Source organism: Aristolochia californica, unplaced genomic scaffold, assembly GCF_029961685.1.
Source record: "Aristolochia californica isolate CCGP_79_NKW_82.1479 unplaced genomic scaffold, dmAriCali1.0.hap1 SCAF_16, whole genome shotgun sequence".
In the NCBI taxonomy this organism is placed as follows: domain Eukaryota; kingdom Viridiplantae; phylum Streptophyta; class Magnoliopsida; order Piperales; family Aristolochiaceae; genus Aristolochia; species Aristolochia californica.
Window position 1 is genome coordinate 18,233,019 of NW_027181837.1, and position 13,610 is coordinate 18,246,628.

Sequence of the window (13,610 nt, forward strand, 5' to 3'; positions counted from 1 at the left end):
CTTTCAATTTGCATTGGGATTTGGGTTGTCCAACAAACTGGTTCTTTGAACTCAGACAATGATTTATTGATCGATGGACTGATCGATCAATATGTTATTGTTGGTCTGATTGATCAATCAAACAAAATTCCCTCTAGTTGTGCAATGCATTTCCTATAATTGATCGATCATACTTGTCCCTTACTAGCAAGGTTCTATCTGATCGATCATTTTATGTGAAATTTGCTTGTTTGGGTAGAAATGATCGATCAATCCAAGTGGGATGATTGATCATGCTTTATAGCATGAAATAGTCATGTTTTGGATGATCGATCAATCGATTATTGTTGATCGATCATACTTTATATTTCTGGCATGCGCAATCATGGATGATCGATCAATCGATTATTGTTGATCGATCATATTTTATATTTCTGGCATGCGTAATCCTAGATGATCGATCATTCCGATGCCAATTCAACAAAGTAGTCTTTCAAAGCATGAAAATATTTTTCTCTAAGTGTTCTAGCATGTTCTAAATGATGGTGTTTATGATGTTCCTAAACATGTTTAAGGGCAAATTATGACCTAAATCTTCGATTTCACACTTGTACTAAAAGAAAGGAGTTTAGAATAGTCTCCTACATAAATGACTAAGTTTTGACATTTGAATCTTACACTTGAAATCCGGTCTTCTCGTTATCTTGTTCCATGTGGGTGCTTCTTCAAGAGGCATTCTTCAATGGTGTTTGAGGTCTTGAGTTAGGTTTGATTATTTTGAAGCTTAGACCTTGAGATGCATTTACTCTTGAAACTAGAGTATTTGAGATCTATGAAGTTTTGTTATCATAAAAAGAAACTTGTGAGTCCACCTACGGTCAACATAAAGTGTTTTTGAGTGAAAGAGAGTTATACTCTTACATATTCCTCACTCTTTCTTCCACTTATCCTTGCATTTCACGTTAGTCAATCTCCCATATACTCTACATTGAACTGAAAATAAGTGGATGTTTGGATCTCTCAAGGAGAACGTAATTTCCAAGTGTTGACTTAAGTTTTCCCTTTCTTTATTTTTATTTGATAAATGTTTATCTAAAACCTATTTAATCTAGATAGAAAGGCCTAACTAGAGTTAGAATCTTGCCAATCTCTTGAAGAGATTGAGTTTATAAAAAACATGTATTGAGCCACACGTGGCTTAAAGAAAACCAACATCTTTTTGTTTAATATGGATAATTAATATGGAGTCTTACACACAAGTCTTATAGGAGGAGATCTCATAAAAAAAAATTCCAATTTTAGTTATGCTAACTTCTATTTATGTTAAGTTGTTCAATTATTTTAGCGCTTACCTTTTAATATTTAACTTTGGGTGTAACCGGGACAAATGTACTTTAATTATAATTAATTTTTCATATTTTTCTGTTTATCATAAAAGTTTGTAACCATAGCCGACAGATTAATTTAATGCAAAGTCACCTTTATTCGATATTAGTAGCTCAACATGATTAATTTAATTAAATAGATTACTACTATTTTAAATAAATTCAATTAATTTCATCCACCTTCCTTACAATCTAAGGTGTATAGGCATGTAAAAGTTTCACAAATGATCTAATTATGGCTAATTGGAACTCTCCATTTAAGTCACAATACTTTTAAACCTAGGAGTTCATGTGTTCACTTTCATCCGCTTCTGGTTGGCTGACCAAAGACATAAATGAACGGAGAACACTGAATCATCCCTTTTAAACAGGAAAACCACTACATTCTCCATTTAAACGGGAAGTCTCAGTTATATTCGCTTGGCTCCCCTTACATTTCTCCCCAGCCTCACCGTTTGTATATAAACCCCTGGCTTCCCTCTTCTTCTTCACCCAAGCAATAAAAGTCTCTTTTCTCTGCAGAAGAAGAGGACTAAATCAGTAGCTCCCTCTTTTGTTCGCAGAGAAGAAAATGGGTCTAGCCAAAACTCTTATCGCCGCTTTCATGGTCCTTGGCCTTCTCGCACCGTCCCTGGCCAGCGCACCCGCCGCTTCTCCAACCATCTCAGCAGCCGGACCCACGTCTACCTCAAACTCCTCCTCTTCTCCATCTCCCACGATTGCATCTCCTGCTGCTTCCCCCGTTCCCAAATCGCCCGCATCAGCTCCTACTGCCGTGTCTCCGGCTTCTCCAGCTGGTGCTCCCGCCGCCTCCGGTCCGGCTGCTACAGCTGATGGCCCCACCTCCTCCGCACCGGCCGACGGTCCAGCTACTTCTTCCGATGGCCCCGCCTCTTCTTCGCCTGCTTCAGGTCCAGCATCTTCCGCTGACGTGCCTACCGCCTCCTCTCCAGACTCCAACGGGCCATCAGCAGCCGATGGCCCAGCTGAGGCTCCGGAGGAAGGTGTTGCTGACAGTGGAACATCGGTTTATAGGTTGAGCGGCGCCGCCTCCGTGGGGTCTGCTGTTTTGGCTCTGGCCATGTTCTTCTAGATTTTGAGATGTTGGACTGGAGAGAGTATCAAGACTCGTAGATTGCCTCGCGTGGGTGAAGATTTCTATCATCGATTCCCCACTGTTAGAGACATCGTTTTATCTGTCAATTCTATTCTTGAACAAATCTCCATTGGAATTGCTCTACAAAACTTCTGCTTTGCCTGTCATTTACCATCAAATCAGTAGCCATTTTATCTCTTTAACGTTCAAGAAATTCATTCAGGCGAACTGCATAAGTTTGTTCCGGCAACGTCGTCCCCTGCATGCAAGGCAGTAGAATAATCAAACTTTCAAGTACTCAAGGACGTTAACACCGTAAGAGAACAACCATCCAAAATTCCAGTACAAATTGAGGTTTTAGGACATAATGGTTTTCTAAAATCACATCTATGTCATTTTAAAAATATTTTAGAAAATATGTTTTAGCCATTTCACATTTTAAAATTCCACTTTAAACTATTGATGAACTGCATGATCGCTCGTTGTGTCAAGTATGATCAATCAAACAGAAAGCAACAAAGCTTCCTGCACAAAGTACGATCGATCAACCTCAGGCAATGATCAATCAAACGGAAGGAAAAAATTTGGTTTCTAAAGAGATTGATTGATCAGCCTCTATAGGTATTGATTGGTCAATCACAATGTTGAAACTAAGTTTTAAAACTTATGGTTGACCAATCCAAACAGAGTGATTGATCATCCAGAGTGTGGTAGGTAAACATCACAAAGTTTGATGAATCAGTTCTACTTATCTGATCGATCAATTGGCTAAAAAATATATAAAAAAAAAGACTTTGGGGTTAATTGGTCGATCAATGCAACCAATATGATCTATCAATAGACTAAGAAAATTTTTTAAAAAAAGATATTGTACATGACTCTTCTCTAATGATCAAGAAAGGGAGCAGAGATCTGACATGGAAAAAGAGAAGAAAGGGAGGAAGAAGAACAAGAAAAATAAGTTTAATCAATCTATTTTGTCTAGAGAGAGATAACCACATTGGAAAAAGCAAAGGTCATGTTGGTAACCTAATGCATACGAAAATCCAAATCTAAGATGATTTTTTTACTTCACTTTTTGAGTTGCTAATGTTGATTAAGTATTCTACTTGTTTTCAAAGTCTAGTCAAGATAAAACCAACTTCAGTATCTCTCCTTTCTTTGATCTCACATTACATTAGTTTCTTAAGAGAAGTATTTCCCTATATGAGTTTAGTTTCTTTTTTTTACATAGTGTGGAATTTTTTAATTATTTTTTTTGTTTCCTAATTCTAAATTCCAAATATTAGTATCCTAAATCTCTCTTATTCCAGAATTTATCTCTTGAATATTGTGTTTCCTAATTGTTCAAGTTGTGTTAAGAAGTAATCGTCTATACCCATCTCTCTCTTTTCCCCTTCTTTCTCTCCTTTGGTTTCTTCTCTCCTCTCTCCCAAGAACTATAGTTTATCTCTTATCTCCTTCCCTTAAGATCTCATGTTTGTGTGTTGACCCTAGAAACCAACAAATATATAACAAACAAAATGGGGGGAGGGGGTATTCCATTTCTCTCATGTTGAATAAATGTAACTAAAATTAAAATTATAAAATTATTTTAAAATATTAAGTAATTGGGTAATCGGTACGAAATAACCAGTATGCACATCCCTTCCGTTTAATAAGCGGTAAATGTGTAAGCAGGTAAAATTACTCGATCTTTAATTGAGTAAGGGTTTTTATGACAGCGTCTAGCCAATACTACCCAACAGACCGATCTGTTAGATGCGGAAAGCTACCGCCTACAAGAGTAGACGGAACCACTCTGACACCCACCCCGTCCATTCTTGACCGCCTCTCACGGGATTCGAACGTGGGACGTGGCGTGCCCAGCTCTGATACCATGACAGCGTCTAGCCAATACTACCCAACAGACCGATCTGTTAGGTGCGAAAAGTTACCTCCTACAAGAGTGGACGGAACTACCCTAACATTTTATTCATTTGCATTTGTAAGCACTTGGGTAAATGGATAAAATTGTCACCCCTAGGTAGAGGAGAAGAGAAAGCTACATTTGAATAAATACATATTTTTGTTGGCAAAAAATGGAGTTCAAACTAGCTTCCACACCCACTGGTCCAATTCTTATGATCCCACTTGCATCATCAAATGCTTCAAGTGGAAAGAGAATGATCTCAGTTACCTTATTACAATTGTTACATGACAGTTTGGAGGAAAATTATAACTGTTGCAGTTATGAAATTGCGAGAAGAAAGAGGAACGATGAAGAAGAAAAGGTAAACCAAACTAACAGCTAAGAAACAGGAATGCCGCTACTGTCTATTGGTTCTCCTTCAATCTCTCCCTTGCCTTCTTCCTCTATAAATTCCTTTCCTCTCTTCTCTCTTCTCATCACAATAAAACTCTCCTCTCTCTCTTCTCATCATATAGGAGAAGGAAGAAGAGGCAGAGCCAGTTATCCTTCTTCTCTTTGTTTCAGTTTTACTTTCTCTCACTCTAAACCGAGGAGAAAATGGGTCTCACCAAGGGCATTGCTGCTACCCTCATGATCTTCGTCCTTCTCGTCCCGTCCCTTGCCCGGGCTCCAGCCGCCGCCCCCACCACCTCTAAAGCCGAAGCACCCACCAGCTCCAACTCCACTTCTCCACCTCCGACTTCCTCTGCTGATGCCCCCGCTCCAGATGCCGCATCTGGGGATGCTCCTGTGTCCTCTCCGTCGGCTTCCCTCGGGCCCAAAAAGTCCCCGGCCCCGGCTTCAGCTCCCACAACCGACTCTTCCGCTGTCACTCCTGCCTCCGGCCCAGATTCCTCAGCTTCGGCTCCTTCCGCTGATGGACCCACCTCATCCTCCCCGATTTCTTCAGCCGATTCGCCCACCTCCAGCTCCCCGGCCTCCTCTCTCACTTCCGACGGACCAACCGCCGATTCTCCCGCGGAGTCGCCAGCGGATGATATTGCAGACAGTGGGGCCTTCACTGCACAGTTGAGCGGCATCGCAGCTGTTGGATCCGGCGTTTTGGCTGCAGTTATGCTGTTTTGAAATTCCAAGGGACGTTGCACGACGGAGAATGATCAGAAAATTGTAGGGTGGTTGCGGACTGCACCATCTCTTCGTGTTGCAGGGTGGTTCAGAAATATTGTTATGCATTAACAGTCCGTATGACGGCCTTGAGAAAAATCTAACTAAAGAAATTTCCATTAATCCTTCTTTGCCAATCGTTTAGTACTTCGTTTTAGTAATTCACGAGCCTCAAGATCGAATACCAGTTCGATCCAGGTGCAAAATTTGCAAAACTAATCTCCCAAAAAGCTGAGGACTTGATAATTGACGAGATTTTTGTTTGTTTTAATCGAAATCATCAAGCTCTGGTATTGACGGGGGGATGTTTTCTAGAGACGGGAAGAGGAGAAATGGAATTGAACATGGGGCACAGAGATAGCTCACTAATGTAGCCAGATCAAGATCCATGAACCCAATGCATCATAGGAGGTACTTTATAATTATTCAAGATTAAATTTGAATGCAATACGTACAAGAAAGTTATACTTAGGATCCGTCGGTCCACCCGCCTTCATCGGACCTATGAGTTTGATCAATATTAGAGCAATTTGTATCCTACACATTTATAAGGACACACATTTATAAGGACACATGAATGTCAATATGTTAGAATAGTAGTAGTACATTTAAAATATAATATATTTCATGTTATACATACATACCATCTCCTCTCTAATACGCATAAAAGACTTTGATCTCATAGTATGTCGAGCATTTTCTTTTCTAACATTTTCAACATTTACTCGGTTACTCATGTCTCAAACACGTTTATGCACAACCACTACCGGTCAATACTGTGGGGTGACCTCTTTGCTCCTTATACCAACCATGCATAGCAATTTGGTATTGTCGAAATACAACACCCAATATAACATACATGGTAGCTTATGGTGACACATTACTAGTGGATCAACATCAGATTTTTCCTAAAACACAACATTACCAATGTTAACATTTTTCCTATGCCCATCTCATAACTCCACTGGGATCCTCCTCTCATTGAGATTTGTCACCAACTCATAAGATCTAGAGCCCTTGGTCGGGCCTTGTGATCACCTCGTATGCGAGGATGCAAATGGGCAAATTCTCTAAAAAATTTCATGTAAATTTCCTAGAGGCACTAAGAGGATTTTATTTGCAGGTTTCTTTGTCCTAAGAAAAATATTTTTAACTTTTTTTGGGATATAAATTTCCAATGGCACTGACGGGGCCTAAAGTAGGCCAAATGTTTTCACAACTAGATAAATTTAAGGAGTACCGTTGAAAAAATCTTTGAAATTTGCTTACGTGGGCTTTAGCCCGGCCCTCTTGTATTACACACGACACGAGACCTGGCCTATTGATCCAACGGCGTAAGTAGGCCGTTTCATTCACCATCGGACAATAAAACCTTAAACGACACTCGCGTCGCAGGCAACCCTCCAGGTCTTCGTATTCCAGAGCTCGGGTTAGGGTTTTCTTGAACCGAATCAATCATGGCGGCTGCTGTGGAGTCGGTGCAGTGCTTCGGCCGAAAGAAGACGGCAGTGGCAGTGACGCACTGCAAGCGAGGGAGGGGTCTGATCAAGATCAATGGCTGCCCCATCGAACTTGTCGAGCCGGAAATCCTTCGGTACAAGGCTTACGAGCCAATCCTTCTTCTGGGACGCCAACGCTTCGCTGGCGTCGACATGCGAATCCGTGTTCGCGGTGGAGGACACACCTCACAGATCTATGCCATACGGCAGTCCATCGCCAAGGCGCTTGTTGCCTATTACCAGAAGTACGTTGACGAACAGTCGAAGAAGGAAATTAAGGACATCCTCGTGAGGTACGATAGGACACTCCTTGTTGCTGATCCTCGCCGCTGCGAGCCCAAGAAGTTCGGTGGTCGTGGCGCTCGCGCTCGCTTCCAGAAGTCCTACCGTTGAGTGTGGCAAGGACGGGGGAAGTTGTTTCTTCTTTTTTACATGGTTTTGGCATGATGAAGAAGAAGTATAGAGGTTTTAAGCGTTTGTTTTATCTTATTTGAGACCTCTTAATTTATTAGTCGGACTAATTAGCCTTTGGGGGATGATTAGTCCCTTCTGCTGTTTTCGTTATCTTAAATGTCATGATCATTGATCAACTTCTACTTCATTTTACTTTTTTCGAGGCCTGTTGGAATTATGCAATATTAATGAATCTTTTTGTTAGTACTTTGTTCATCGACCCTTAAAAGAGGAAGTGTTGGAATGATCTCTCAACACATTTTGTTGGAAAATCATCTTTAGAAATTTTTTACCTGGTGGATTACAGGTGATAGTCTTTTGTTGGTCGGAATGCATCGATATTGTGGTTTTCCCCTACTTCTGACGGTTTTTGTCTTTGCCTGGAGAAAATGCAACTGGATTTGTAGAGGATTTCTACTGTTCAGGCATCTTCTGGTAACAGATGACTGGTCACTAGTTGGAAATATTGATCTATAGAAATCAATGATGCAAATCTTCTGTTTTCTTTCGTCTCTCTTAACTGCAATAAAATTATCAATTCTGCTTTCTGTTCGTGCTGCTAAGTTCTTACAGAAGTCGGTCCGTTCTTTTTTTTGTTTATCCCAAAGGAAATTTTTTGCTGAAGCTTTATGGTACAGTGTTGTTTTCTATTCATGTAAATGTTAGTTAGAAAGTTCAAGCATATCACGTGCCTTAAATTGTTGCTGTTGTTACTACCTGCTACAAGCTAAAACTACTAAATCCAATTATGTTGGTTTATAAAAAAATTGATAATACTATATGTTTCTCATATCAGGAAATTGTGATTCACTTTTCTATGGGGAGTTTAGTGCAATTGGAAAGTAGATCACCCAGATAAAGAAAAAGTGATTGTGAATTCCAGAGTGATTTTAATTTCCTTAGAGAATGTAGTTTTTTATGTTAGTGTAATGTTTTTTTTTTTTTTTTGTCTTAGTATAACATCTTGGAAAGTGTTTTGGAATCAAATTAATTTGTAGTCATTTTATTTAATTAATTTAATTAGAAATAAAATTATGACAGGCCCTCAGTCTTTTGTGTCTAGAATTTTTAAGCATTGCGAAATAGAGATAGTAGTTTTACAGGATGTATCTTTGCAAATATTCTACAACAGCCATCAGAAATGGGTGTCTTGAGACCTAAATGTCATATGAAATGTGTCATCTGTATCTTTTGAATATGTGAGAATTGCTTATGTGAGTCATCCATGCGGCTGTGTTTTCTTGTTTGACAGGAGGTAATGGTTGCAAGTCCAATGAACCAACCAGAGTCTAAACTTCTCTCCCAAGTGCTTGAACTGGCATCTTCTAGTGCTCATTAGCAAGGTCCTTTAAACTATTTTCAGAGAACTGGGGTTTCATGATGTTTTGTCTGATTTCAAGTTTTTTTTTGTTTTCTTAAAACTCTCTAGAAACGAATTGCCTCAGAGTTGTTGTTCTCAACTGTAGATGAGCCATTGATCTGATTTGTGTTTGAATCTTTTGGTTTTGTTTGAAGCGAAAAGGTTATATTTGTGTTTTCCTGGTTGAAGAGATTATTGGCATTCTGATGACCAGATCAAATGTTGTGCTCTATTAGTTAGTCTGTTTACAAACAAAACAAGAATGAATCTCTTGTAAATGAGTAACAATCAGGCAAGGGTATATGTAGTTATGAACTAACTGAGGTTATCCTTTTGTTCTTCCTTGCGATTCTGAGTTTTGATGATGTTAATTGTTGAGAAGAAAAGGTGAAGATGGATTTCATCATTGTTTGTTGGCCAGGTGAGAAGGGTGGATTGGGTTACAAATTTTCTTGTAAAGGGCTTTCATCAAAGAGACCTCTTTACGAGAAGAATTTATCTTTATATAATATCTGTAGGAGAGTAATGTTGTTTGCTATAATTATTTAATGCGAATTCAATCAATCATTCCCACAAAGAACACAACAAAAAAAAACAAATTATAGTAGTAATCTACTCTCAGGGTGTTTTGTACCTCATAGTTAATCAATTATGTTAAGGTTGCTAGGTAACACTTAAAACAAATTGCAATTAAGCCCAATAACAATTTTGTTATAATAGGGATTTATGAAGCTCAATTAATTACAATAACCAACCTACACAAGTTTGACTAGCAAACTAGGTACAACTTAGACCACAAATGGATATTGGAACAACAAACTAGACCACCCATGCCTAGGGGTGGCATCAAACCGAGCCCGAACTTGCTTATGTTTGAGTCGAGCCTGATTTAAATAATTTGGAACTCGAGCTCAAACCCAGCCTAGTCTTAAAATTGTTATCTTGAGCTCGAGTCCTATAATTTTAATCGAGTTCGAGCTTCAACATTCATTTAAAATTTTTCAAAAATTACATGTCTCGAATTCGAGCTCCATCATACATTTAAAAGTTTTTAAAAAATACATCTCAAATAAATTGTATATAAAATTATACATATATTTTACATAAAATTGGACATACATTTAACATAAAATTGGGTACGACCTGTACGTAAAATTGGGCATGACCTCTACTTAAAATTAAACATAAGGGTAGCATCGAATCCAGTTGAGTGTGAACCTTCCTATGTTCGAACCGAGCTTGATTTAAAGATATTTTCGAGCTCGAGTTCGAGCTCTAGCCGAGTTCGATGTTAACCTACATTTAATACTCTACATAAAATATATGTCAAATAAATTATCTATAAAATTATGCATACATTTTAAAAAAAAAAAATGATAGGGGAGGTTCGGGATTGAATCTAGATAATCGATTAGAACCTACCAATACTAATCTTTTTTACCTCAAATGTTGTCTAGCTTATTTTGTAAATTTTGAATATGGCCATAAATTTACTATGGCTTGCCCTGATTGAAAATTTATATTATAGGAAAAACTAGAAATATTTTTCCTAGGATACACATTTCCAAAAAAAACTTTTAAATAAAATCCTATTACTATTAGAGACTTATTAGAAAATTACAAGAAATATTTTAAAATTTTCTTAGGAAAGCTAAATGGACCTCTTATTGTGACTTCTAGAGAAATAAATAAAAATTAATAATCAATCTAATACATTACAATATTTTTCGATAAATTTTTAATCAAATAAAATATCAAACACAAAATTGCTATGAAAATTATCTCATGCTAAAAGTATTATAGCATCAACTGTCAAATATTTATTCAAAAAAATTTTATATGGTTTTCTAGCCCATTTTGGCAAGAAAATTTTATTTAGAAAATTATATGATTTTTAATAAAAATTTCTAATTAGAAAAATATTTCCAAAAAGCATGAGGCACTATTGGTCCCTATATTTCTAGTAAAAATGTCTTTTCAACATTTATTTAAAAAATAACTAATAATCTCTAAAAATATATTTCTACTAAAATGTTTTTTCAATCTCTTCAAGAGCAATGAAGAAGGGACAAAAAAAAATTTCTTTTTTTACTTGTTTATGATCTCGCACGTGTGACTTTCACATGTGGGAAATCGTCTAGCGTGGGGTTTCATTGGTTTATGATCTCGTACATGTGACTTTCACACGTGCGAAATCGACTTCACGCTGGGTGGGAGAAATTATTTTCTCCCAACTCAGGTATCTCTCTGTGCTCTGGTTTTTTGCCGAGACGTCACAGAGCAAACATGCAGCGGCGACGGTGACAAAAATAGAAGAGGCGAAGAAATCAGAGGAAGAAGAAGAAATCGCCACCGATCCCGATCTCGCAACTCGCCAGTTAATAAGCCGGCTTGCGAGCCGAACCTTGATTCAAACTCGTTAACTCAAACGAGCCGATTTCGGATCTCGAGCTCGAGAGATACCGAGCCAAACTCAGTTTGAACCCACCCCTACCAAACCTATACTCACACGGGGATTTGATTTGCAGTAGTAACTCACTAGACACACTAACGTTGAATGCAAAAATGGATTTTTAACACTAGTTGCCTAAGCAAGGGCATATGGTTCACACAATACTAACAAGGTTAACTAGTTTTTTAATTAAGTACAAAGCCTCATAATAAGCCGATAATACAATAACAAAGCACAAATGACAATACACTCTCTTATGTGAAGTTATCAAAGTACAACTTGATTCAAATCTCTAACAAATCAATTTCAAAATACTAGATCCGTGAGATTTGTATGAACTTAATACCTAAAATTAAAAAGCATCGGTGTAATCTAAACTAAACTCATTCAATTGATTTCAAAATAAGTACATCAAGTTCATAAAGAAAAACGCTAAGTATCTAAAGAATTTCAAAATCAACAACTCAAATTATGGTATTAGAGCAGGTAATCATATATGAAACTTGGACCCAACTTCATACGGCATTAGAACAGGTCATCATATGTGAACCTCCACCTAAATTATCCACTTGTAGATCCACAAAAGAGGGTATCTATGAGTGTTAAAGAATCGTCCCACATGGATAAATGAGTACAAAAATTCCTAAGTTAGCTAATTATTTTGGGATGGATTTTCAACCCAATTTTACACTATTTCCCCTAATTAGGGACAAAGCTCTCATATGTAAAGGGTTTTGTAAAAATGTCACTAACTGATCACTTGTCAAAATTTTCATTTTTATCAATCCCTTTTGAACACAATCTCTCAGGAACTAGCCTTTCATTTATATGTTTAGTTATTCTATAGTGCAGAAGGATTGATGAAAAAATTAATTACAAAGGTAACAGGCTTACATCAAACTTTTGATTGTAATCTTTAAGTAAGAACAGACTGCACTTGTATATTTCAGTAACAGTAGCAGAGAAAAAAACGAGGAAAGAAAGAAAGAAAGAAAGAAACAATGGCAGAGATAATCAGTAACAGACTGCACTTATCTATATGAAACTTCAATTTTCATGGCATTTGTATGAACAAAATTCATCCATAGATCCTTACAAACAAGAGATCCATTAAAAGTCACCTACGGTTTTCCCTGTGAAGGAGAGGACGAAGAACAAGAAATGCAAAACCTATAGAGATGACGAAGGGGCGCCTAAATCATTAGGAGCCCTAATTGGTTATCAAACAAGGAAAAAGAAATGTAAAACCTAGAGATGAATACCCAAATCATTGAGTACCCATCTTGAGCAAGAAGTCAAAAACAACAAGATCAGAAACATTTGCTTTCACAGAGACAATATCAGATCAAGTTCTTCATTATTCGAGTGCTCGTCTTTCTTCACGCCCTTCTCCAATGATTCGATCAAGTTCTTCTGTCTTGGCGCACTTATCTTCATCTCTGCGGCTTCACTAGGGCTTGCTTCTATCTTTGGATCCTTCCCTCTCAACGCAGAGGAGGCGATCTTCCTCTTGAAAGCCTCTATCGCCGACTTGGTCCTCACCCTGAATCTTGTGTTGAAGCTCGTTCCTACTCTCCAAATACCTGTGCAACAAGGGCAGAACTTCACTCCGATTCTCCGGCCATGTCTCCATACCACGAGAAGGCGAGCAAACTATAAGAACCACCTTGACACCACACAACACGGAAATCTCCTCCATCTCTTTCTTCATAGTGGCCACTAGATTCTGCAAACGACTCTTAGGCATTCTCTTCTTCTTGTCCACATGCTTAAACTTGGGTAACGAATGCTTGTTCAGATCAGTGATAAACCCATAATTCTTGGCAGGGGATGAAGAGGAGGAAGCACCCAGTTTCTGGGAAGCAGGGGTGGAGGATTTCATGGGTACTTTGAGCTGTCTTACGAACAAAGCCGTTTATATATATATAACTCCGTGGCTCAGAGAAAGGCGGTGAGCATGAATTAGGTAAGTCTTGCTAGTCGTGGAAAAAATCTCTGGACACGTATCGGGCAGGAAGTTCTCGGAGAAAGAAGCGTTACGGTTAGGGTCACTGAATCAGTTCAAAATAGGGAAGTAACGTGAAAATGCTTTGACACGTCCAGTCGTGGTCCGCGTTTCTTCTCGGAGAAGACAGCTCGAGAGTTCAGGCTTATTTTTTTTATTATTGTTCTTCCATTCTGCATGATTCATAGGAAGGGAGCACCGACCTCTTCTTAGTATCTTCTCTCCCTTTCCAATTGATGATAAATTTAGCATCAATTATTCTATTCTGATCAGTCAATTTTCCAAGAAACAAAACCTTATTACTT

At 38.2% G+C, this 13,610-nt stretch overlaps 2 protein-coding genes across 2 annotated transcripts; both read left to right on the forward strand.

Moving 5' to 3' along the window:
• Positions 1-1,968: 1,968 nt before the first annotated feature.
• Positions 1,969-5,640, forward strand: LOC137952684 (flocculation protein FLO11-like). The gene is made up of 8 exons (XM_068799750.1): positions 1,969-2,391; positions 2,458-2,642; positions 2,953-3,047; positions 3,587-3,654; positions 4,185-4,246; positions 4,664-4,733; positions 4,967-5,490; positions 5,580-5,640. Exons 1-8 carry the CDS (start codon positions 1,969-1,971, stop codon positions 5,638-5,640), a joined length of 1,488 nt encoding a protein of 495 aa, XP_068655851.1.
• A 1,269-nt stretch (positions 5,641-6,909) lies between these two features.
• On the forward strand, positions 6,910-7,698 carry LOC137953172 (small ribosomal subunit protein uS9-like). The gene has a single exon (XM_068800429.1). It carries the CDS (start codon positions 6,994-6,996, stop codon positions 7,426-7,428), a length of 435 nt encoding a protein of 144 aa, XP_068656530.1. The 5' UTR covers positions 6,910-6,993; the 3' UTR covers positions 7,429-7,698.
• Positions 7,699-13,610: the final 5,912 nt, after the last annotated feature.